This window comes from Mauremys mutica, chromosome 18 (genome assembly GCF_020497125.1).
Source record: "Mauremys mutica isolate MM-2020 ecotype Southern chromosome 18, ASM2049712v1, whole genome shotgun sequence".
NCBI lineage: Eukaryota > Metazoa > Chordata > Testudines > Geoemydidae > Mauremys > Mauremys mutica.
The window spans coordinates 18,546,532-18,573,775 of NC_059089.1; the positions used below are offsets into that span (position 1 = coordinate 18,546,532).

Sequence of the window (27,244 nt, forward strand, 5' to 3'; positions counted from 1 at the left end):
CCTGTAAGTATGGCCTACATTCTTTGTTCCTAGATGTATAGATTTAGCTGTATTAAAACGCACATTGTTTGCTTGTGCCCAGTTTACCCAGAAATCCAGATCCTTCTGAATCAGTGACCTGTCCTCTTAATTATTTACCACTTTCCCAATGTTTATGTCCTATGCAAACTTTATAAGAGATGGTTTTGTTTTCTTCCAGGTTATGGATAAAAATATTAAACAGTGTAGGATCAAGAACTGATTTCCTGCAGTACCTAACTGGCAACATACCCTCTTGATGACAATTCCTGGTTTATAGTTACATTTTGAGATCTGTCAGTTAGCCAGTTTTTAATCCATTTAATGTATGCCATGTTAATTTTATATTTGAGTTTTATAATCAAAATGTTGTGTGGTACCAAGTCAAAGTATGTTATATCAACACTATTACCTTTACCAACCAAACTTGTAATCTCACCAGAAAAAATCAAGTGAGTTTGACAAGATTTATTTTCCATAAATCCATGTTGATTTGCATTAATTATATTACTTTCCTTTAATCTTTATTAAGTCCCATATCAGATGCTTCATTATCTTGCCTGGTATTGATGTCAGGCTTACAGACCTATAGTTTCCCAGGCCATCCCATTTTACAACTTTTTTTTTTTTAAATTGGCACAACATTAGCTTTCTTCCAGTCTTCTGGACCTTCCCCAGTGTTCCAAGACTTACAGAAAATCAACATTAATGGTCCAGCAAGTGCCTCAGCTAGCTCTTTTAAAACTCTTGAATGGAGGTTATTTGGGCCTGCTGATTTAAAAGTTTTAAACCTTAGTAGTTTCTGTTTAACATCCTCCAGAGATACTAGTGGGATGGAAAAAGAGATATTATCATCATATAATGAGACTATATAATCTTTTTTCCCCAAATACAGAACAGAAACATTTATTGAACACATCTGCCTTTTCTGCATTATTATTTGATAATTCTACCATATCCATCTAGTAATGGACCAATACCACTGGAGGGATTCTTTTTGTTCCATATATTTTATTTATTCATTCATTCATATATATAAAATAAAACATCTTATGGTCGTTAACAGTGCTGGCCATAGATGTTGTCTTGTGTCCCTTTGCTTCCCTTATCAATTTTCTACAATTCCCAACTTCTGATTTATATTAATTACTAAGAGTTTCCCATTTCTTCCATTTTGTTTTATTTATATATAAAATTTATTTTTATAAAACTTCCCCTCTAAACCAGGTCAGTTTTTAAATCAGCCTGGCTGCCTTCCTCAGTTGTGACTTTTTGGGCATCTAGTAAGGTATCCTTAAATGATTCCTAATTATCATACACATTTTTCTGATTAAATTCTTCTTCCCAGCTCAGTTCACTCATTGTTTTCAGTTTTGTGAAACTGGCTGTATTAAAGCACTGTGTGTCTCTGTGTCTGTGTGTGTAAAAAATGGTTGTACTTTATTCTGCTTGGACATTTATAAATATGATCAAGGTTAATTTTTAGTTCTGTGGTCAGTTTCTCTTTCTGTTAGGACATGGTCTAATAAAGAGTTGCTTGTTTTGGCTGGAACACTTTTTGAGTTAGGAAATTGTCATCTATACTGTTTAAAAAATCCAAGGATGTTTTAGTACTGGCAGCATGAGACCTCCAGTATGTGTCACTGAAATTGAAGTCTCCATGATCACACAGGTTTTTTTCCCTACAGATGGGTGCATAAGGAGATGGTCATCTTGTTCCCTATTTTGATTTGGTGGTCTGTAGCAGACACTAATACTCCTATTTTTATGGGAAGACTTGAACCACGTTGGGCCACCACTGTTTTGCAGCTGGGTCCTTCATACAGTTTTTAGGGCCTTATGTGTTACATACACTATAATCTTCCCAGCAAAAGTTACCATTGAGGGATGGTGTTACAGCATGGTATTGCTCTAATTATGCTGCTGTACAATGTGGTCTCACGTGTGGATACAATCAAACCATGTTAAAAAGATGATGTTGAAATGTACTGCAGCCTTTGTCTTTACAGTTCCAAAATGGGGTTATAACACAGTTTGACTTAATGTGCACCGGCAAGACCAAATTGCTATGAGGTGGTCCCCTGATACTATAAATTGTCTTTGCTTCAGTTTCTCTAAAGCTGCATCTATATGCTCATTTCCTATAGTGGACTGGGAAATGAGTTTGGAAACAACATTTAAACACTCTTCCAGCAAACTGATATCCAGACAAATTTATTTCCCAGCCCAGGATAAAGCTGAAGTCAGCATCCGAAGATGATGATGTAAACGAACAAGCATTGCAACTGTAGTTTTAATAATCTTTACTCTCCTACTGGGACTGAAGAGTCAGGGAATATAGATAGCATCACAATCCTGATCAGTTCTGCATCTCTCTTGGGAAGGGGATTGAAGAGTGGAAATATAACAGCATCATAGGGAAAAAATAGGATTTGTGCCATCCCTTTCTGAAGCTTAAAGCCTTATCAAGTATTTTAGATACTTTTCAATTCTATTGTAATTTTAAGAAGAAAACTACAGTATCTGTTTCTATGCTGTTCCATTTCTCTCTGATGGACACACTTGAGCACCAGGTGGGCTGATCCAAACCACAAATTCCAGAGGAACAGGTGCAAAGCATTTGCTTATATTATTCAAAGAATGAGGACATCTGTTCCACATGAGGACTTGATCATTTTGATGGAAGCAACAGGTCCTCACCTGAGCCTATGGTCTAATACAGGGGTAGGCAACCTATGGCACAGGTGCCGAAGGTGGCACGTGAGCTGATTTTCAGTGGCACTCACTCTGCCCGGGTCCTGGCCACCATCCAGGGGGCTCTGCATTTTAATGTAATTTTAAATGAAGCTTCTTAAATATTTTAAAAACCTTATTTACTTTACATACAATAATAGTTTAGTTCTATATTATAGACTTATAGAAAGAGACCTTCTAAAAGCGTTAAATGTATGACTGGCACGCGAAATCGTAGAGTAGAGTGAATAAATGAAGACTTGGCACAGCACTTCTGAAAGGTTGCCAAACCCTGGTCTAGTAAGACCATCTTTGTAAAGAGCACCAGGAGATAAATATTCCTCAAGGGCCATAAATAATGGACTGTTGCTCTTGAATCCTTACAAGCTGTGTGCCATCTTCTATTCCTCCCCAATTGACACAAGACGCCCTCCCCTTTCCCCCCCCGGGATCTTTCTGTGCTTTCCCTGTCTTAGCAACATGTGGAGTTATAGGAGAGAAAAAAGAGGAAGCAGGTGGCAGTCTTGTGCTTTCATGACTAACATAGACTATAAAGCAGGGGTGGGCAAACTACGGCCCGCGGGACCATCCTGCCCGAACTCCTGGCTTGATTGGAAGAGTGGCTTGATTGGATCACAAAGGGATCCTTGCTGAGGGCTGTGGAACCTTGCTGGAAAAATTGTGACAGTGCCCATACTAGCAACCCCATTTTGTTGTGCTCTCTAACATTACCAGATGCTCAGCAAGGACGAGAATCCGTGTAATTGTTTTATGCTTGTGTTATAGGTGGTGTGACTCTGAAACTACTGTTTTTAAACTAATGAAGGTTAGCTTAAATGTCACATTTCCCCTACAATCTTCGTTGTTTGAATCATAGTCAAACAAAGCTGTTTGTTTTTGTTTTGTAAAGGGATTCTGGTTGAAAACCATATCTAAAGTGAAGGAAGGGGGTAATTACTTATCTGTGTTGCTAAGAATACCTGGAAAAATCTGACAAACTGAATTGACTTTTCAGCACTGATGCTGTTTACTGTCTGCATTTCTCTCAGCTTGGGTAATGAAAATAGACCAATCAGTTAACTTTAATTTGCAGTTAGTTTGATTTAACTTTATAGTCCTCATGCATTAGCACAATGCTGCAGTGTGTGGCTTGCAAGCACTACAGGGGAATATAACGGAATAAACCTGTATTCATTCCAATTATTAATAAATTCATGAACATATTTTATAAAACATAATAGTTGTAATTTTTTCTGTAAAAACAAGACCTAAATCTTGGACATACTACCATCAGGAAGTTTACTACACTAAGTTGGAACCACTCACTGTTACTTCTGTTGTGCTCTGTGAATGCATCCACTCATGTGTTACTACTAAACAGTCAGACATGTTGTGTCACAATGGTCTTGTCCTACAAGAATTGAAGTTGTAGGAGACTTCTGTTATATTTATCATTTAGTTTCTAGGAATGAAGATCATTGAGAGTCTTTTTTGCATGTTTGTGGGTAGGTGGAAGGGGTTGAGTGTTGCTTCAAAGTGCTTTGCTCAGTAGGGATGGGCTTAAGCGTGTGCTATAAGTAAGCATGTGCTTAAATGTATTGCTGAATTGGGACCTCTCAGGTTTTTCCTTGTTTGATTAACTAAGTAGTTCTTAAACTAAGCTGGACTTTTTTCTCTCTCACACATTCTTCCCACTGGGAGGACAAGGAGACTCTATCAGGGAATGTGTCTTCACAGCAAGCAGGATCCTGTGGCCACTAGTCTCAGAACCTGCGTCTACAGACTCAAGTTTGCGGGGCTCATGCTACTTGGTTAAAAATTGCTGTGGAGATGCTCGGTCTGGAACTCCAGCTCTGAAGCCTAGTCAGAACATCTGCACAGCTATTTTTAACTCTGTAGCATGAGCCTGTAGACCCAGCTTCTGAGACGCACTGCTGCAGGATCCTGCATGCTATGTAGATATACCCTGGGGGGCCAGCCAGTACCAAAGGTACAGATTTTCAAGTATCTAGATTCAATGGTATAGGATAATGGTGAACTCAGAAATGAACTTACATGTAGAACTGGAAAGGCATGGACTAAATGGAGAGAAATGAGTGGAGTGATTTGAGATAGAAGGATGCCTATTAAACTGAAAAGGTCAGATATACAAGACAGTAATTAGGTCTGCACTTTTGTATGGCTCTGAATGCTGGCACTGAGGAAGAGACAGGAACAGATCTTGAACACCGTGGAAATTAAAATGTTAACATGCATGGATCATGTTCAGAGCAAACCAATTAAGGGAAGTGTAAAAGTGGTACTAATTATAGAAAAGATGAGGAATCCAGGCTTAGATAGTTTGGACATGTATAAAAAAGATCTGAAGAATGTATAGGAAGCAGGATGTTAAATTTAAGAAGTGGAGGGTAAGAGAAGGTTTGGAAACCCAGCTGTGGAGATTCTGAAGAACTGTTTCAAGACAGACTGTAATGGAGGAGAACTCAAAGAGCTGACCCCATATGAATGGGACTAAGGCTAGAAGAAGATATTATTCTCACTAGGAAATATTTTAAAGTGGGAGGAGAAGAAACGTTTGTCATCTGCTCCACCTCTCCCCCTCACTCGTCCTTATCTTTACCAGTTTGCAGAGGCATAGTGAGTACGTGTGCCAATCTGATCTGAAAAATGGAGCGAGTCCCAAATTGGGGCTGAAATATTCTTGCTTCCTTTTTTGGAAGGCTGCTGGTTATAATGCTATAAAGCAGAAGCCTTACTTAAACCTGTAAACATTCTCTATAATGTGGAAAACTATTTTGTGCATGCTGGTAAAATCCTTTGTTTTCTAAAGTAACCGAAGACGTAATTTCTAAACTTCTAGCCATCAGATTACGTGGATATTCTTTTTTGGTAGAATGTCTTTTTACAGTTTCATTAGACCAGCCTAGGGTTTGGAGCAGCCAGTAGTCATTGTCCTATTCTTGGAGAGAGCTTCTCTTCATGCGCTTCAGAGGTACCAGGCCAGATTCTGATCCCAGTAACACTGACTAAAATCAGTGGATTTACTTTAGGCTTACACTGGTGTAACTGAGATCAAAATCTGGCTTTGTGGTGAATAAATTTGGAACAAATAAAGTGTATTAAGTGGCCATTGCTGCTCAGGGAAGCTCTTTCATTTTGTTTTACCCAATCAAATAATTTTGGTTGCAGACCAATACAGCACGTGCGTTCAATCTGTCTCCTCCTTTCCCATCCTATCCCCTGGCCTCTCTTCTCCTGCTGACAGTATGGTTCTTTGCATCACTGTATGTTTCTGGTTTTGTTATGACCTATTAGTTATCCACTAACTCCAGTAGTTCCTGCCGTGTCACATCTTTGTTACAGACCTGGATGCTGCCTGCTACCCTTCCACATTGGGCTGGGATGAGGAAGGTGGTATAATTTCATGGGAAGAGTTGTATTTGATTTCAAATATAAAACTGATCATCCAGGGACTGGTCACGCATGTCCACACTTTCTAGGAAGTATGTTAAGTGCTTGGCTCTTACATAGTGCTCTCCTCCATAGCTCAGATGTGGGTGAGCATCATTGCTCTTCATCTTCGAGAGGAGGAAATTAAAACAGATTAAAATGTTCAGAATTGCCCAAGTCCCATTGACTTTCACTGAGAGTGAGGCACATCTGAAATGTTTACCCTAAGTGATTTATCCAAGATCACATGACAAGATGGTGCCAGAGCCAAGAATGGAATCTAGGTCTCCCTTGCTGTGTCTTACGTCCTAGCCTCTGTGCCATGCAGCCTGTCTAAAACTAGTTAATGCCAAGAGTCAAGAATTCTTTGCCATGGTATCAAGGGTCTATAAGCAGAATTAGTGTGATAAATTTAAAAAGGGGAAAATGCCAGGAAAAAACCCACCCTGATGATGAAGCCTATTAAAAACGATAGAATTGTCTCCCAGAGGAAGTGGTGGAAGCCATAGCACTGGGAAGACTCTTAGGCTTGGCTGGAAAGACTACTAGAAAGTACACTGTGTGGCTCATGCCTGCATTGTTGAGAGAGGGAGGGGATGGAGTAGAAAGCCTAATAGGACTTGTTTGTCAGAGTGGGAATGCTTTCACATTTCTCAGAACATGACCGTAGTTAAATCCATCTATAGATTTGGGGCTGTGGCTTTTCTTTTCTTCTGGAACTTATTCCAGCTGTCACCCACTTGGTTAATAGGGCTTGCTGTGTTATATAAAGTACTTATTCAAATGTATAAATTGTGTGTGTTCTGTGGAAGCTCATTTTTAATCTCTGGAGTGTCCAAGCCTTTTTTCTGACTGTGCCAATCAGTGCAGGCTGAGTCTGACCTTCCCCTTGTGAAAAAAGGGAATGACTTTTAAAAAATGTATCTCCCAGCCAGTGAAATTATAATGGAGCAAATATGGAAGAGTGTGACCAAATGTAAATAAAATAGTTTAGGTTGAGAGAGTTTGGATCTATGCTGCTATTCATTTAGAAATAGGTGACACCTCATGTGAACATTTGTTGTCACACTGACTATATTAGACTAGTCTAACAAAATGTTAACTAGCAGCGCAAGTTATGGTAAAAGCCTTTGTTGCAGAAGGTTATATGAGACTGCTATAAACTGGTTGACAGAACAGGCTGAGCATGAACTCGCTGAGTGGGACGGGTTATGAAATAAAACCTGGAATCTCCCTTCTTTTTGGAAGGATCTGTTTTACAGATTTTTTTTAAATACAGATTCCATGAGGCATAGAAAATCTGTGAGTGGCCACTAAGGAAATAGTGGGGATAAAGAGGCAGCTATTCCAACAGTCGTCAAGTATGTACAAAACTCAGGAATATTTAATCTTATTCTGTTTGTGTATCTATTCTGGCTCTTAGTAGAAGTTTTTGGGGAGTCGGGGAGAGGGGGAACCCTTCAGATTGATTGACAGTGTGACATGAAGAGATTAATAATCTATTCTGTGTCCTCCAGCTACTCCTTCACTCACATGACCATGTGAAAAAGTGCCGGCAGAGTTTGGAAGTCCATGGGATGTTTGTTTTGTTGGAAGATGTGAGGTCTCTTCCTCCCCGAGGAACTGCCCAGCCGTCAGCCTGCTTCTTCTTTTGTTTTCCAGTCCTGTGCTTTAATTATGAAGGCAATCTGGTCACTTTGGTCTAGACCGGAATTCTTTGCATCCAAGAACTTTTTTTTATATATGGTCTCTAAAAGTGACTCACTACCTGAAGTAAGCAGTAATTAGCGAGACTGCTAGGCCTACTAGATCTTTTAGTGTATTAACATGAATGAATGCTATGTGAGAGAGAGGCTTCTTTTAGAAGAGATGAGGAAAGTGTTTCACCAAATACCTGACTCTCAAGAACTGCAGCAACTCTTAAAATGTAGTCTGTATGTGGTCATCTACCCCGGTACAAGGGTGCAATAAAGAAGCAAGTAGTCGTGTTGTTGGTCACAGTGGAGATTTGTACAACAGTAGAACCTAGGGGCCCCGGGCAAGTATCAGGCATCACCGTGCAGGACACTGTACAGATAGGTAACAACAAAAGAGCACTCCTACCCCAGAAAATTTGTCATGTAGGCCCATGACAGGACACCATTGATGAATGAAATAAAAAAATGGGAGAGCTTGGCGCACCAGGGCACCACAAGGTAGTAATAAAGCGAGTTCTTGCAGAAGAAGCAGTAGTCTCCACTCACCACCTGCCTTGTTGTTGGCAGCTGACAGCATTCAGTCAGCATCACGGCAGAGGTAAGTTACGGAGGGATCTGGCTGGCTGAATGGCTCGGTAATGCGTTAAAATCTTTCACCTCCCATCATTGCTTCTGGACCAGAATGTTTGTGACTGAAAAGAGGGCTCAGTGCTTTACAAATACAGTGAGGTGTAGTCAGTGCCCCAAGATGTTATCTCATTTGGAGAGGTACAGTGTGCATATTTAAGGGATTTTGATGTACAGTTGGAAATGGAAACCAAGGTAAAAAGAAGGTGATTGTTCCAAGTGTAGGGAGCAGCAAGCAAGACAGAATAAAGGCCACAGCCAACAGAGGAGCAGAGAGAGTAAACAAAATTTTTAAGGAAAAGGGAGAGTGGTGCTGATAGGACTTCTGCTGTACGCCCTAGTAGAAGCAGAAGTCTGAGTGACTGTGACAGAGAACTTTTTTAAATTGATTTTAAGCCCCAATAGGAGAGAATGTGAATAGGTTGTGCTTCACTGGGTATCAGAACATAACTGTATCTTGCAGATACATTCAGAAGTCCAGACAGAATATGTCTATCTCTGTGTCAGGTATGGATAGTCGAAGCCTGTCAGCTTTGTCTTACATTTCTTTCAGTTATTCCTTAGTAAGTTAGCCCCGATGTTCTTGAATTGGAGTTTCATTTGTTTGTGTGCTCTGTGCATCTCCCATTGTAAAGTTCTGATAGCTAATGAGTCAAGAAGATGCCAACAGAGTGGGGTGGTGGTCATCTCATATGTATAGCATGTACTGTGTGATCTGTGCTGGTTGAAGCCATAATTGTATGGTCAGGGAAACTCTTTGAAGTTTCCTATTATAATAATCTCCCAGTTTAAAAGAAAAGAAGAAAAAAGCCCAGCCAACAGTTTAGATTGTTCAGTAATCCCATTCTCACCAATCTCCAGGCTTGTGGAATGTTATCCATGACAGTTTGAGGCATACCCCACAGAATAACTCGCAAAAATGTGTTATAAAAAAAACTAGTCTTCTAGACTTTAGCACTGTAAGTTGCAGTTGCTTTTAATGTTTTGATAGTGTCATCTGATGGTCTGAAAATAAACAAGTAACTTGGTATCTATACATAAAGAATCAGTTTTGACATCACTGTGGACTGGGGGTGAGAGGACTTTTGTGGGCTACTGTAGCCTCACTCCAGTATCCTGATTCATGGACAGGCCCAAGCACATCCCCTGCTAGGCCTCAGTCACATTCTAACTGGAGGTGAGACTACCTTGGATTTCCTGCCTTCCTGTTGAACAGTCCCCAGTGGGAGGCCTTTTCCTTCCTATCTGAGGTTATGGTACATCCCTCAGCATAAATTGCACTGCTTGCACCGTATTTGGGGGGAGCAGATCTTTCATGATAAACCACTTCTTACTGATGCTGTGTATCAGTCACCTCCAGCTGTTTGCTGTCTGTTTATTCCAGGTGTTTACCAGTCTGATGATGTAACTCACTTTGGAGTAACTCCAATCAGTGCAGCACCCTGAGTTTGATAAGGGGAGCTTAATGGGCTTGACAAGATCAAAGTATTTTCATGGTAAAATTATTATAGCTTAATTTTCTCTATCTTCCTTTTATTGTCCCTATTAAAGCAGGCCTGGAGCATTAAAATATGTATCAGCATTACACAAAAAGGAAGTATTGGGGTAGCCGTGTTAGTCTGTACCCACAAAAACAACAAGGAGTCCGATGGCTTCAGATATGCCTTTTCTAAATCTCTCAAGTTGTTTTTTGACCTTTCAGCATTTTATATTTTTTCGTTTGTGAAGCAATATGATGTGACTTCTTGATCTGCTACATGAATATACTTCCCAATAGCAAGTATTTGGCTAAGAAAGTAGGCTTAATTATGTGTATAGATACCTTTGAATTTAACCAGTCCAAATAATTATAGTAAACTCTGATAATACTACAGACTCTGAGCATGTATGTATCTATCTTGATGACTTGCACCAACACGCTTAGGTTACTGAATTTTTGTCAGTTGTTGAATAATAACTTTTTTTACCACCACATACCTTAAAGCAAGCAGACCTAACTTGATGAAGTCTGGGTTTTAGCCATTCTCCGATATAAACAGTCACTGCACATTCACTCCACTTGTATGTAGTATCCCCTCTACACAGAGTTTGAAACTTCCTTTCCACTAGTGTTGGTTCACTTTGTAAATAGCTCCCAGCTTGTTTCAAAATCATGTTTCTAAAAGTTTGGAGTGATTCCCAAATTACTAGTCCCCACTTGCATCTGAGAAACTCCAGCTGGCTGTAGTAGTAATGGTCAATCCATGATCATTACTGAGCAGGAGAGGGGACCTGAACAAAAGATTTCTTGGACCTTCCTGCATCACAAAAGGGAGCCAGGGAGGATGTGAGAACTGGTATTTTCTTGGAAATGTAGAACAGTTTTTTCTTCAGATCAAGGACATTACACTCCCCCTCCTTGTCTTGGGCATCACACAGCTGGAGCTCGACTCCAAGGCCTGGTCGACCCTAGAAAGGGTTTGCCAGTATAGTTCATACTAGTTCCTCAACCAAAATAAGCAATACTGTCAGAAGGACTTTTTTTGCTATATAACTGCATCTATACTAGGGCTTTTTGCTGGTATAAAAATGTAATGAAGAATCACACCCCTTACTGACATTATTGTACTGGCAAAAGTTTGTGGTACAGTAACTCCTTGCTTAACGTTGTAGTTATGTTCCTGAAAAATGCGACTTTAAGTGAAACGATGTTAAGCGAATCCAATTTCCCCATAAGAATTAATGTAAATGGGGAGGGAGGGGGGTAGGTTCCAGGGAAATTTTTTTCACCAGATAAAAAACTATATATTATATACATATACACACAGTATATGTTTTAAACAAACAATTTAATACTGTTCACAGCTATGATAATTGTGAAGCTTGGTTGAGGTGGTTAGATGGTGAAAGAGGGAGGGATATTTCCCAGGGAATGCCTTGCTGGTAAATGATGAACTAGCACTCGGCTGAGCCCTCAAGGGTTAACACATTGTTAATGTAGCCTCTCACACAAGGCAGCATGAACAGGAGGGAGGGGAGACAGCATAGCAGACAGAGACAGACATTGTGTGTGGGAGAGAGAGAGAGAAAGATACACACTGCCCCTTTAAATAAGCTGACCCACTCTTAAGTGCACTGTCTTTTTAAGTATCAGAGGGGTAGCCGTGTTAGTCTGGTTCTGTAAAAGCAGCAAAGAATCCTGTGGCACCTTATAGACTAACAGACGTTTTGCAGCATGAGCTTTCGTGGGTGAATAGCTTGCATCCGAAGAAGTGGGTATTCACCCACGAAAGCTCATGCTGCAAAACGTCTGTTAGTCTATAAGGTGCCACAGGATTCTTTGCTACTGTCTTTTTAAGTGGATCAGGAAGTTGAGACAGCAGCTGCTGCCCCAAGCGCTCTCTCTCTCTCTCTCCATTCGTGTCCCCTCCCTGCTATATATGGAGAAGGGGTAAACGGGATACAGGAACAGGGGGGAGGGGGACACCCTGACATTAGCCCCCCCCCTTTTTCCCCTGCACAGCAAGCTGGGGTCTCTGGGAGCAGCTCCAAGGCAGAGGGCAGGAGCCGCACATGGCAGTGCGGGGAGGGACAGCTGAATTGCCTTGATAGCCAGCTGGGCGGCTGCAGCACATGGAATTTAGGGGAGCGGGAAGTTGATAAGGGGAGCTGATGGGGGGGCTGCCGGTCGACCCTGGTTACAAGCCCCCACCAGCTAGCTGCAACAGGCTGCTTTTCCTGCAAGCAATGGACAAAGCAGGCGGCTGCCAAACAACATTAGAAGGGAGCATTGCATGTTCCCTAATTGATCAGCAATGAAACAATGTTAACTGGGACGACTTTAAGTGAGAAGTTACTGTATACTCCTGGCCTGAGATGCCCCCCTCCAAGCTGCTGCCATGTGAACCCCAAAAGAAAGGCTTAGAACTTATTTGTGGCAGCAGAGGTGGGGTTGGGTGTATGCCGAACTAATCCATTCTACAACAGTTAGGAGAAATTTGCAGCAGCTTGAAGGTTCTCTGCTGTGCTTGGACTAGCTTGAAATTTTGGGTGGCTTTTTCTATTGAATAGTTTATAATTTTTAAAGTAGAAGTATTTGTAGTAGTAACCTCTGTATATTGTGCACCATAATCATTGTCCTGTGTGTCTTATAATGATTTGGGATTTTTGATGTTTTTTATTTATTAGAAAAAAATAGCAGATTTACCTTTGTTCTTAATAAATAAATAAATAAATCTGACATCCAGTAGGTATTTGAGCCAAGACAAACACCTGTCAGGGATGGTCTAGATAATAATTTGTCCTGCCATGAGTGCAGGGGACTGGACTAGATGACCTCTCAAGATCCCTTTCAGTCCTAAGAGTCTATGACTTGCAAAGCAGCAGGCAGGCTACGTGAATAGAAATTTATTGAGAGGGAGAAAAGATGTCCTCTCTTCACCAAGGCAGGGAAAATACATGTTACAGAAAAGAATGTGGGGACCCTATTGCACAAAGCTGGGGAGTGAGAGTGCTCCATATGCTCCATACGATTTGTATTAAGGTAATGACCATTTTTGCCCTCTGCCCATGTACATGAGGACCACAGATGTCAAGAAATGAAATAAACGAGAAACTCATAATGGGTGCAAAAAAACAGATGGCTTTTATCAGTAAGATTGAGCCTATTTTTTTCTTTTTTCTCTTCTCCTCCAGAAGCCCTTCAGAGGCCAGTAGTATCCGATTTTGAGCCTCAGGGTCTGAGTGAAGCAGCCCGTTGGAACTCCAAGGAAAACCTCCTGTCTGGTCCTAGTGAAAATGACCCCAATCTTTTTGTTGCACTATATGATTTTGTGGCGAGTGGGGACAACACTCTCAGCATAACTAAAGGTAAGAGAGCTCCAGGGGGTGCTTTAGAGCATCTGCGACAAGGAACAAGAAAATGAAGGCAGTCAGGAATATTTGAGTTCATAATCCCTATGAAACAAATCAGTGTAATCATTGTAGGGGATATTGTCCTAAAACAAATTAAGACACAAGGAAAGAGCCTTTGAAATAGTCTGCTTAAAGTGTGCACTGGGGGAAGAAAATTGTATACTAAAATTAAGCCCTTCAGTGGAAGCAAGGATTTAAAGCTGGATTAAACCTTAACTGTACTTTTAAAGTACTTTTTCAGGGATGGTCTGTAGCTTTATAACTGTTTCATTAAAATGCAGCTCTTCTCTGAAAAGTGACTATATAAAAATATCCCCTCCTTACTCCGAGGTTCTATGCCATATGTGTACTTGAAACCACATCTGCTTGCCTTGCTAATCAATAAGTTTTTTTACTCCTTTTTCTCCCATTTGTTAGCCCTGCAGAGCCAATGTAGCTCAGGTAGAGTTTGCTGGATTCTATTCTGGTTCACGCATTAGCGAGAGAGTTGTTAACTTTAGGCCTTTAAGTCTACCAAGGCATTTAAGCACGTATGTAACTTTAAACATGTGAGTAGTCCTATTGGCTTTGACGGTTATACTTGTGTTTAAAGGCACGCACATGCTTAGGTTCTCTGCTGAATCAGTGCATATATTCTGATTGCAGAACTTTGGATGGTGATGTGTGAGCCAGAAGGAACGTAGCTTTTCTCTCCCATCCCAGGTTTGCCATGTCTAATTATATTTTGTTTTTATGTGAAGGTGAAAAGCTCCGTGTCTTGGGCTACAATCATAACGGGGAATGGTGTGAGGCCCAAACAAAGAATGGGCAGGGCTGGGTACCAAGTAACTACATCACCCCAGTGAATAGTTTGGAGAAACATTCCTGGTACCATGGACCAGTGTCGCGTAATGCCGCCGAGTACCTGCTGAGCAGCGGAATCAATGGCAGCTTTCTGGTGCGGGAGAGCGAGAGCAGCCCAGGACAGAGGTCTATATCACTGAGATACGAGGGAAGGGTGTACCACTACAGGATAAACACTGCATCTGATGGAAAGGTAGGAGTTAAACCTTGCAAACTGCAAAGGAAAAACCATTCTGGTCCACTTCAACTGCTTGCTGTAGCAAGGGCCCAGTACAGCTCCCACTGAAGTCAACTGAGGGTTTGCCGTTGACTTCAGCAGGAGTAGAATCAGGTCCTACATATTGACCTACAACATCTAAACAAAGAGCACTTCAGATATTATTATAACCATGTGTCAGCAGAACTTTGGGAGAATGTCTCCTTTTAACAAGCCCCTAATAGGTATTAGTATGTCTCAATTGTGAAAACCTTGGGCCAGATTAATCCTGATGAAACTCCATTAATGTCTTTAGTGGAGTTATACCAGGAATGAATTTTGCTCCATAGGTTCAAGTGGCATAATATGGACTTAAAAGGACACTGTCAAGTTAGACGTCATGTCTTTTAAAAATAGTCTCTGTATCTATGTTCCTAACAACACTTCAGGTTATTGGAACCAAAATAATTGAAAAGCTATCATGTTCTATCATTACAGAAACAAGGCGAGGGAGGCAATATCTTTTATTGGACCGGCTTCTGTTGGTGAGAGAGACAAGATTTCACACTTACCCAGAGCTCTTCTTTGGGTCTGGAAATCCCAGTTAAATGACCCTTTTAAACAAACTGGGAATCCCAGACCTGAAGAGAAGCTCTTTGTAAGTTCAAAAGCTTGTCTCTCACACAAACAAAATTTGTTCTGATAATCCACCACGTCTTTCTAATATTCCGGGTTCAATACAGCTACAACAACAGTTGATGTGCTATCGTTTTTTATTGCTTTTTGCCTTCTGTTCTTCATGTCATCTTGGATAATGAAAGAAAGGTTTAGCACTGTAGTTTCACTTGTTGTACATGGCCAGTTTCTCATCTCATTCACTTTCGGGTTCTTGTGCACTAGCAAGTGCTACTGTAATCAGCTTGTGAATGCTGCAGAGAAATGTTTGTTTTAAAGTGTTGTTTTCCTTAGGTTTTTGTTTGAATTTCATCAAAACATTTCTACTGGCACTGGGTTTTGGAAAATATTGTTTTTAATTAATCTAAATTTTAGGCCCTGTTGGATCATGCAGTGTTTCTTTAAATCCAGTCTACATAGGATGTTGCAGTGTGGCTCGGGGGGCATGGCTATTGGTGTTCTCCATGAGGCCCCTTCTGCCAATATCTAGTAGTTTAAAGATCCTGTGCCATTTAAGAATACATACATTTAAAAAAATCAGCAACAAGGGGTTCCATGGTCGTGGTCCAGGCCAGCTTTCCTTTGCCCAGTAAGGGCCTGTTCCCGTTGACTTCAGTGGCAAAACTCTCTTTTATTCCACTGGTGCAGGGTCAGGTCAGTAAAACAAACTCTAGTTTCTGCAGTGCTGAGTACTTAATGGCTTCTCTATTTGTCTAACTCATCACTGTGTAAAACCATTTTAAGACACTTTAAGTATGAAAGAAGCTTATAGAAAAGCAAATGTTCTGTAATGAAAATGCTTCTCTGCTGCTTTGATGAAAAGCTTTGTAATTAGGGTAATGTTGTAAGGTTTGTCAAGGCAATGTATAGGTATTGTGGTCTTTTCTCCCGCTCTTCTCTCATTCAGGATGCAGCCAAGCTCCGCATGGTTGAAATTAGCAAAGTGAAATGGTCTGTGCTATGTACTTAGTTTATCTATATAACCTTTAGTTTGTGGCAAGCTGGGGTTTCAGTCTATCTCAGACTAGCCTGCCGCCCACTGTGTCCATGTGGACCCTTGCTGCCACGTACTAAAAGTTCTGTAGCGCTCTTTGATCTACCACGCTTTGAAATGGGAGTAGATTAAAGCATACTAGGGAACTTTTAATGCACGGCAGGCTCATGCCAGGTAGATTATGTCCAGGCTTGCCATGGGGGTGTCTACACTGCATTGTAAACCTGGGTCTTTGGAACCTGGGCTTATAAACTCAGTGTTTCCAAGCCCGCACTTGAGCATCCATACTGCATTGTAAACCTGGGTTACAGTTGTTGGACCTGGGTGTCTCAGCCCTGCTAATGTGTCCATACTGCACTTCTCAGACCTTCTGACTCAGGTTTGCGGCTTGACTTGTGTCCACACTGCAAAATGACGGGGCTTGGACCAGAATCACAGAGGGACTCGGGCTCAGCCCTCTTCCCCCCTTTCCATAGTGTCCTCGAATCTGGGTCCTTCGTGCTCGTGTTTGGACAGAAGGGGGGCTTGGGCCCCAACCTGAGTCTGAGCCTGTAGTTAGAGTGCAGTATAGCTGTACCCTAAGTGTTCATATAGACAAGCCCTCTTAAAGGATGGTCAGGAATATTATCCTTTCTCTGTGTCTAGAAGTTTGATGTTGCTTCTTTCCAAATTGGTATTGGGGATGTGTGTTGCTTGCTTATGAAGATGTTGAGCCAGATCCTTATATGTTGCAAATGAACATAGCTCCATGACCAGTTCACTGCAAGATGTCGTGCCACGTGATCCCCATAGTAGCATTTGAAGGGTTTGGTACTTGGAAGCTTGCATCTTGGCAGTGCTGTTTTATCCCAGGAAACAGTCAAGCAGAGCTCATGTAATCAGCTCAGATCTATACTAAGCAGGTTAATGGTTTGTTTTCCCCAGAGTTGTTCTAATCGACATTGTTGAGAATAGGCACAGACAAGCAGAATTCATTAAAACAAACCTGTAGCTGACAGTCACATGCAATCCAAAAGCTATGGCGGGGGAGGGGAAGAAGGTAATGTGGTCTCTACCAGGGACAGAGCTAATGTCCAAGTCCTTGCCAGGTGAACTGGCCAGGCCGGACGCTTGCATTCTGAACTGCTGGGTATCAAATTGTATTAACCACTCTGCAGTAAATCATCTCTCTCCAAAAGGAAAAGCAAATGGCAAAGCCCTTCCCCATAGCTCTCTGGGCATCTGGGGCCTTCTCAGCTTGCTGTATCGTTAGTCAGCCCATCTGAGGAATTTAATACTGCAAGCACTACAGTTAGGATGAATGGTGGTGGTGGGATCATATCCTGTGACTGAGTGAACGCAGTGTCAGGAGAAGGAGGTATTACAAAAATGTGTGGAACAACTGCTGCTTGGCATAAAAATGTGCCTTGCATAGCACAGCTTTTATTCAGCTTTTTTCCAAAGGAAAATTGAAGGGTATAGGAAAGGCCAGAGAGAGATGACTACTTTTTAATTTTAGCACCATTTAAATCAAACCCACGGGGGTTCAACAGCTTAGAAAATAAGATCTTCACTGGCTCATCTTCACCCAGGCCACATCTGCCTTACTTTAAGGAAGGTATTAAAAATGTTCCTTCTTGGCTGGTTGGCATAGGGCAGCCAGGTTCAGGGTAAGCCACTTCCGTGCTCCAGAGAGTTTGATTTTCCTGAGTTTGGTTGCACTTGAGGCCAAGTCCTCCTATTGAGTAACCAAATCAAACAGCATTGTCGAGCTGGCTTTAAAATCTTGTCATTCTCAGCATATAGGGTCACAGGACTGTGCATCTTATATGGTTCTCTCTGTTTCCTCTTGGACTTCCAGTAAGTGACCATGATGGAAACCCATCACTGAAACCCTGATGCTTTTTCATGGCTACCTGTGCACTTTTTGTTTTGTGGTGGTGTTCATATATTTTAATTTTGTTTTTGCAGTTGTGGATGATGAAATCTGTTGAGGTTACATATGCATCAGAAGGCAGGGTGGATCAGCCCTGGAATCCAATGAGACTTTCCTGGGAGTGGGTGAATGTTAAAAAGCCATAGCAGAGAAGGGAATGCAGCTTGATGAGCAGCTAATCTGTGCAGGCAGAACAGACAGGAGACCCTCGAAGCAGGGCCAGCATCATGGTTTTTCTGAGGATATACAAGAATTGCCTGGGCAGCGTATCAGCAGTGCAGCCAGTAAACAATTTATATGAACATTCCATGTGACCCCATGCGTTGCAGAAGCTTAAAATCCATTATGTCTATACAAGGTCTGCTGTCAGCAGCAACAGAGGGTCCCTGGTGCAATTTCTTTGACAAACAGGTCGGGTGAATATTTGGGGAAAGAGGTCTGAGGAAGAGAGAGGTAGCACTGAATATTTGGTCACAATGTTTATGTGGCTTATTGCGTAGCATAACCATTCATAGCTGCTGTTTGTTTCATTTTCTTCTGATGCATGCCACAAATTCCAGATGTAGATTTGAACACATCAGCATAATTCTGGTTTCCATTAGTGCTGGTGGGGAAGTAAAGCGTTCAGGATTGAATTTAGGATTTGAGCATCAAGAGGATAGAAAAGCCCTGTCTACAGAAAAGTTTGTACAGTGAAGTTTTTATTTTTGGATCCATTCATGAATAGTAAATTTTGTGCATGCAAAAATGTGAGGAAGTGTAGTCTTGGGATCTGAGCTGAGGACAGAGGAATCCGAAGATCTATTTCCTGCTTTGCTGTGGACTCTGTGTGTGACCTTTGGGAAGTCATTTTAACTTCCGTGTCTCACTTTCCTCATCTGGATTTAAAGAAACACTGTACCATCCAATTTGGCCTAAAATTTAGATTAAAAACAATATTTTCCAAAACCCAATGCCAGTAGAAATGTAAAATGGGCATATATTTTGCCACACAGGAATATTGTGAAGTTCAATTCCAATATATAAAGTGCTTCGAGATTGTAAAATGAAACCAACATTATAAGACCAAGAGCACAGTTTTTTAATGCAAAGGACTGTCAGCACACCGTGTGCCAGAGGGATCTTGAACTATAATCTAATTACATTCTTTGTTGCACCCATCAATGTGATGTCTAAATGGTTAGTATCAGAGAAGTTGCTTTCATACAGATACTGTCTGCTTAAAACATTGGTTGTAGTAGCTTGGAATAGTTGATAAAGGAGTCCTAGTCCCGCTAGGCTGCTCCACTAATAGGTGGCTGTTTCTTGCTGTGCTGCATTGCATCATTTATGTTGGTTCATTTTTCTATTTGTGTGCTAAAAGTGCTTTCACCTCTTCTATTATGAAGGTTTTTTTGCACTGTACTGAAGAATGTTGTCTTGACTTTTGTAGGGGGTTAGAAAACGTTCCCTTTTGAGCCAACTCTACCTTCTATATAGATACAGACTTCCTGCATGAGCCTTACCAATGGCGAAGGCAGCTAAAGAAAAGGAAGAAGGGACTGTAGATCTCCACAGTTCATTGTGCAAAACTCCCCAGCTCAGAATGTCTGTGTGTGTCCATTAGTCATTGTGTTATCCCCTGAACGGTTAATTTTGTGGCTTCTATTCAAGTGGTTTTATAGAAAGACTAGCAGTTGGGCATGCACGTATGCCTCTCTTCCAATAGCTCAAAGGATATTTTCCTCAGAGGAAATGCCATTTTAGACCAGGATTATGGCCCCATATCAGTGGAGGAGGGTGTCCCTACAGCACAATTATCTTCTAGGCACCAAATTTTGCATAGATGTTACATTTCCCAGAAACTTTACAGAGGACAAGACTCCTGTAATTCTTGTTTAGCCTGAAAGATAATAGACACAAAGGGCTGCAACAGCATAACGTATTTGTGACTCATGCTGCGGTACAGAGACTGACAGAGAACATGGGGCCATCACTGCAGATTACACATTTCAGTTTTGCCCTCTGGGTTATGCTGTGTCTGGTTGAGCTTTTACCTTTTTTGCATTGTTTCAGATAAGTCCCTGGAGCACTGGAAGCTTCTGCCCATTGTGACTAACCTTAAGGGTTACTATATGTATTTAACCATTTGGCTGACCTGTTTGTGTGTTTCATGAGATTTGGGGGGATGCTGGGAGAAAACTTTTCTTGCACCATAAAGCTTCCTCATTTTAAGGCTTGCTGTCTGGTTTCCTTTCTCCTTATTCCCAATCTCTTCCCTCTCACCTTCTCTGACTCATTCAGAGAGACATTCTGTCATCTCCAGTCCCCAGCCCTCCCCTGCGTGGGTGCACTGAACCAAACACAAATCCAGAAAGCCAGTGGGATTAGCAGGGTTTAAGATAGACTATGCTAGGCCTCACTTTCCCCTCTGATTCCCGTCAGCTTCCCTGTTGCAGATGCATCTCCCTTGTCTGATAGGCACACTACTGCTCCGCCTCCTGCTAGGCTGGTGATGTTCTTCTTTGAATTGGCTCCATGACAAGGCTCCATCCTTCAGTTGAAAAGAGGAACTCTGCCACTTTCCACGTGCTGCTTCCAGCACAGACCAATATGCTGGTGGAGTGAAACATTCCCCTTCTCTAGTTTAGGGATTATCGGCATCCTTTCCCCATGTTACCAGCTTCCATGAGCCCAAGGAGTAGAGAGTTGGGTTGGAATTTGAACACTGGGAATGCAGTGTGTTACTCTGGAGTCACTTGTCCAGCATTTTTAAGGGATTTTTAGTTTCAAAATGCATCAAGCTTGCTAAATGTGTAAGAGACCTAGAGAGAAGCATGTGCAGTATACTGTTCCACAGGAGGCTCACGTTCAATGGCAATGGTCTTACATCTGTATAGCATCTCTCATCCAGAGTGTGTTGTTGCTCTGCAGCCATCACTGAATTGGAACAGCCCAGCTGTTTAATGCCACACAGCAGCACTACACAATCTTGTAGCACAAGAGTGAAGAGGAATATGGTGTTCTACTGAAACTTCAAAGGGAATTTAGGAAGGTAGATATTTGGTCAGGACATTAGGGTTAACAATCCCACTTTTCAGAAAAGTGAATGGGATCTTAAATGCCCACAAGTGGCCAGGGCCTCCTTTGAAAGAGAGCACTTCCAACAGCAGCAGGGTGATCCAGAACGCTATTCGAGGCCACTGGATCCATATTGACTCAGAGGAAAGATTATTGCCTGCTCAGTCATCTACACCAGAGGTTTTCCCATCCGAGTGTTGGTCATTCTCAACTCTGCTTAGCTTGTGAGATCTAACCAGATGGCAGCTTGAGGTGGTAAGCAACAGTAAAACAAAAACAAAATATAATATCAGGAAAGCAAAATATAATGTGTTTGCATGTTAAAGCAATTTTATCAATACCCTGTTTGTGTTGTGTGAATGAACACTCTCTCTCTCGTGGTTGCTTTTCAGCTGTATGTCTCCTCAGAGAGCCGCTTCAACACTTTGGCAGAGTTGGTCCATCACCATTCGACTGTAGCAGATGGGCTCATCACCACTCTACACTACCCAGCACCCAAGCGCAACAAGCCCACTATCTACGGAGTGTCTCCAAACTATGACAAGTGGGAGATTGAGAGAACCGACATCACCATGAAGCACAAACTTGGAGGGGGCCAGTATGGAGAGGTGTATGAAGGAGTGTGGAAGAAATATAACCTTACAGTGGCTGTGAAGACCTTAAAGGTAGGAACTAAAGCTTCTATTCATAGCCTTCCACTTGGAATGCAAGTTTTATGCTACCCCTTCTGAAGCCTGGTATTGGGTAGCGGTCTCTGTCTGTCTTCCTCAGGCAGGGTCAGATGATTCAAATTGTTGAATCCTTCCTTTGCTTACATCTGGTCTAGAACATCTGTGGCTGTTACTTAACTGTATTTTTCAGCCTCTTCTAATTATTTTTTGTTTGAGAGAGTTGGACCATTTGTACTGTTAGAGCCCTACAGAACTGTGGATATCTACTTTATATCCACAGACCAAATTTTGTATCTGCACAGGGCTTTGTGTATTGTTTTCCAAGGCTCCATCCACACAACAGTTACAACCAAGTCAGGGAAGCTGCTTACGATGTTGTTCCGACTTGTAATATAGGCAGGACCTTATTGTGTCCAATAACCAGGCTAAAGCCTTGGACATGTGTGTTTCTCACATTTTGGGGAAGGAGAGCTGCAAAGGTGAGCTGCCACATAACTGACACACATTGGTAAAGATTACTGTGGGATGTGAAACAGGCAATGTAATTAGAGATCATGCTTCACTGGTACTTCGGATACCTTAATTGTTCTAGTCACATCATGTGCCTTCCCCAAAAGACGAACTCCTTGTGCACCTAGAAAATAGGCATTTCAGTAGCTGTTCACTGTTAAAAGATTTAGGATGAGGGGAAGGAACTTTCTGGATTAATTATCCACAACCAAAATAGATTAGACTCTTAGGCCTGGTCTACCCGGGGGGGGGCGGGGATCGATCTAAGTTACGCAACTTCAGCTACGTGAATAGCGTAGCTGAAGTCGATGTACTTAGATCGACTTACTGTGAGTCGACTGCTGCTGCTCCCCCGTCGACTCTGCCTGCGCCACTCACCGAGCTGGAGTACAGGAGTCGACGGGAGAGCACTTGGGGATCGAGTCTAGACACGATAAATCGATCCCTGCCTGCGGATCCGGCCGGTAGTGAAGACATACCCTTGTGGCTTGGACTGAAAGTCAGAGAATCAGGTTCTGTTCCTGCCTCTGCGACTTAGTCTCTCTATATCTGTGAAATGGGGATAACACTTACCTAGCGCACAGAGGCATTGAGGTTTGATTTTTATAAACCAAAAAAAAAGCACATTGAGATCCCATAGTGCCTTCCATCCACATAGCATAAACTCTTACTATTAGGAATTCAAATGCGAGCTTCAGACTATGCCATCATTGCTGGAGTTGCAGTGTGGTGTGGTGGGGCGGAAACAATAACAAATGAAAGCTTTCATGTTGGAAATCATTAAATGGAGAGGAATGTATATATGCTTTATGTCTGTGAATAAAAATGTGTCCTGGACCTGGGGAAAGGGATCTTTTTTTTTTTAACCCCTTGAATTCTGGCTACCAGAGTGTTGCTGGGTGGTTGTGGTTTCAGAAGGTGATTATTTGGGCAATTAGTTGGTTTTGAAGGTTCCTGTTATAAGTTACTGTTCCCCACTTGGTTTCATCCAAAGAAAAATAACACTTCAAGTCCCCTTTCCTCTTTATATATGGAGAGAGTGACACCTAGTGTTAAAGTGTGATTCTATCTCATTTGCACAGGAGAATGCTGGGAAGAATTCTGCCTTGAACCCCATAGTGTTGCTAGAAAAGGGATTTGACAAGCAAAACAAAATATCTAGGTAGAGGAATAATGAGACACCAGTTGTTGTCCTGAAACACTGAGTTTATTGTAGCCATCTCCAATTTTGCTGATGTTGTGGTATTTGAGGGTTAAGGGGTGTTTCAAAGATGCTTTTTTCCCCCCCTTACCTCAAATAATTTTGCATTCCTTTCTTGTTTGCTTTGATGAAAACCTCTAGCAGCAAAGGCACAGTGTTATCCCGTAAAATCTCCGTGTTTGTGCGTCAGAAAAAGCTACCTTGATAAGGACCGTGACTGTTTCAAATATGCCAAGTAAATATTTTATGACTGAAAATGGTTCATAATGTAATCCAGAGCAGCATCCTCCCCTGGGAAATGTTCGAACACCCTAAAAGAGACTGAAGAAGCGCTGTAATCTGAAATTATGCACACTAAACCATACTTAAAAGCAAATTCATAAGCCACCTTCCTTAAATCCATCAGTCTACTCTCTGACAGATGGGATTATGACTATCTTCAAAGTTTCAGGGAATATTTGAATACCTCACATTTATATTCCAACTCCAGCAGGAATAGCCAAGTGTTCAGTTGCTTCTTTAGGGAAACCCAAAGCACTCATTTTATTGTCCGTTAAGAGAATATTTTCCAAAGCTCTCTTGCCTTTCCTTGTCTCCCTCCATGCCCCAGATCTGTATATTAGAAATAATAATGAAAGGAAAAACTAGGGGGGAAACATCCTTGGTTCTTCTGATATCCTTAGTGCTTGATGAATTATTTCCCTTGCATCTCACTGCAGCCCGTTTGTTACCCAGTCTTCTTTAAGCTGGTTAGAAGTAGCTCAGAGCCTGCTGAACCAAAGTCGTTTATACAGAGAGAAAACAAGGGCCCAAAGTGACACATTCTGTGCTTCCATCACATTTAATTGCATGGTGCTAGAGAATCTGTTAGTGCTTGTGCATTTTCCACCAGCATATTCCACTGGAAAATCAAGATATCCTTGCCAGAATGTCAGGTGTTTTTGAGTATTTTAAGACCCCAAAAGAACCGAAGCCGGTGTTGTTTGGGGTTGAAAGAATACTCACTAGTGAGCTGGCTATTCCAGTTTGGAATCAGTTTTAAAGCAATGAGAGGAATGTTGTATCCTTTCGCTAAACCTTCCTCAGTTTAGTTCTTACAGAGCAGCCTCTCAGGCAGTAACTGGACTGATGGTGAGCATTGCTATTGATTAAAAAGGGTTCCGTTTATAATATATGGTTATAGTTTTGATGCCACATGCTAACTAAAACAAGAAAATTCAGTGTTAAGGCTGAGGCACCTTCTTTATTTCATGTCACACACAGATCTGAGATAACAGAAACACAATGTTATTGGTGGAGGATAGCTCAGGGAATGGATTGGCAATTGGAGACAAAGCTTTCTAACCTCTAGGTCATTAGTTTGAATCCAACCTGCTGCTGATTGTGACCAAAAATTATTGCCATGTGAAGGCACTTTCATGTCCCATTGTAAAATGAGCTGATCATCTCAGTCCTTTTCATAGCGCAGAGATATCTAGTTTACATCTGTCATGACAGACATGATGAAATCCTTGTTCTTTTTCTTAGCAGAGAGGCCGGTGATTTGAACTGGTCATGCAGCTTTAGCTACCTTGATACCCCTGGAGGTGGTCTCTTCAGGTCAAGGTTGAGGTATATGACTGTGCTGTGCTAAGGAAGCACATCATGCTGCTGACACTGCTGTAGCTGATCTGTGATGTGATATAATTGGAAATTGAAATTGGATACATCTGGTACTTTTCTTGAGTACTAGATGATCAAACTAATTGTTACAGTAATTCTCTGTTTGGTTCCTTTCTGCTACCTCTTTCTTTGAAGGATAAGAGCAATCTTCTGTACAGAATGATCCTGGTGGTGTTTACATATCAAACATGAGATAGGCAAGTATTTAGGATCATTCTGAAACTCTGATTATTAACCCAATGTCCTTTGCTTAAGGAAATGGTTTAAATTTCTGTTCCCAAGAACCTCATAACGGTGTAGTATTGACAGTGTCAGGAAACTACAGCTGCCAATCAAACAGTACCAATTCGTAAAGGAACAGTAAATGATGGAGTGAAACTGTTTGAATAGAACTATCGGTGCTAACAACGAAATAGAGTACCAGCTAGGTCTACAGCAGCAGCCATACCCATGTTATCAGCCTTACCAGCAGCAGCAAATCCCTTGCAATCCCTCCTTAAAACACTTCTTCTCTGAAGCCTATCAGCATTAATCCACTAGTGAAAGAAACATTGATATAGAAAGAATAGTTGTATTTAAAAACATATTTTTGAACCACTTTGAAATGACCTTTTGGCCTTCCAGTGCACATTTGTTTTGAAATATTTGTTCTTTCAAATAAAGACAGTATCTTCCTTTGTTTTGTATAATTGCGAGAAACTTAATGACACCTAACAAATAATACGCAGCAACATCTAGCCAGAACATTTACTTCACAGATTAGACTCTAAAAGCCAGGAACAAATTCATAAGCCATAAAACGTGCACTCTTCAGTTGTGAAGCAACCACCATCAGTTGTCACAGACCCAGTCAACAGGACTCTGAGTCGTTGAAATGGTGGTCCATCATGGATGCAGGTAGCCTCAGGCATCTGCATGTGTAGCATTTTGCCTTTTGTTCTCATCTGTCATCTTGCCTCATTCACCTCTTGTCACCCTAGTACTATTTCTTGTGGCATGAACAAGTGCCGTCAGTCTTTTTCCAAAGATGTGAACTCTAAATGGGCTTCTCTAAGCAGATAATCTCCCTGCAGGAGAGGGCCTGCCACAAAAGGGGAAATAGTTTTTTGTGTGCCAAAAGAGGTGGTGTAAGAATGACAGTAGACCAGTTAAACAGAGGATCGAGCCCCACCCAGCAGCATGATGCAGCTGGAGTAAGGAGCAGTAGTTTTGGGACAGTCACAGCTTACCCCTTCAGTTTGCAGTGATTCTTCAGTCCACATGCTACAATCTGTTTCCACCTTGTGCATATTATCCTCGCTAAAGCTTTTCTTTTTCTATTCAGGAGGACACCATGGAGGTAGAAGAGTTCTTAAAAGAAGCCGCAGTCATGAAAGAGATCAAGCATCCTAACTTGGTGCAGTTATTAGGTAAGTGATAGAAATGCCAAGCAAAGGGATTTGAATTAAACCCTTGTGCAGTGATATGGATGTTAAGGAGCAGATAAGCTGCTTACTGTACCAAGGCTGCAAATACAGATACTTATTCTCTCGCAAAATTCACAATTTGTAAAAGTAGTACTTGATTTTAATTATTTTTTGTTCCTTGCATTTAAGATGCAAGAGCCTAAAGCAGGAAATATAAAACAAACCAGTTTTTAGGAAACTCTCCTTCACCTCTCCCCCTCCCTCCCATACACACACTTTTAAATTGCCCAAAGAGCAGAATCTGCAGACATCAGCATTCTAGAAGAAACTCTGTGTTCAAAAATGTGTTCCACAGGGGTATGTACACGGGAACCTCCGTTCTACATCATCACAGAGTTCATGACTTATGGGAATCTGTTGGATTATCTGCGCGAGTGTAACCGGCAGGAGGTGAATGCTGTGGTGCTACTGTACATGGCGACTCAGATCTCCTCAGCCATGGAGTACCTGGAGAAGAAAAACTTCATTCACAGGTAAACACTGAGTGCTCGCCCACTTCTCAAGCTCCAGAAAGCCCTTGAATTTCAGTCTAGCAATATGGGATCTAAGTGCATCACATCTTATAACTTACACTAACACCTTGATGTGTTGCATTCTGATATGGGACACTGCACTGTAGAAAACCCTCTACAA

The 27,244-nt window shown here is 41.6% G+C and overlaps 1 protein-coding gene across 6 annotated transcripts in view; it reads left to right on the forward strand.

Moving 5' to 3' along the window:
• Positions 1-27,244, forward strand: part of ABL1 (ABL proto-oncogene 1, non-receptor tyrosine kinase) — a 111,967-nt gene that overhangs the window by 71,644 nt on the left and 13,079 nt on the right. For 4 of the 6 annotated variants that reach the window (XM_044992605.1, XM_044992607.1, XM_044992606.1 and 1 more), the window contains 5 exons: positions 13,200-13,373; positions 14,159-14,454; positions 21,494-21,766; positions 26,470-26,554; positions 26,907-27,084. In XM_044992605.1, the coding sequence (XP_044848540.1) occupies positions 13,200-13,373; positions 14,159-14,454; positions 21,494-21,766; positions 26,470-26,554; positions 26,907-27,084 (1,006 nt within the window). Of the gene's footprint in view, positions 1-9,909; positions 10,022-13,199; positions 13,374-14,158; positions 14,455-21,493; positions 21,767-26,469; positions 26,555-26,906; positions 27,085-27,244 lie in introns of all 6 variants that reach the window. The other 2 variants (XM_044992610.1, XM_044992609.1) reach the window with 1 other exon arrangement.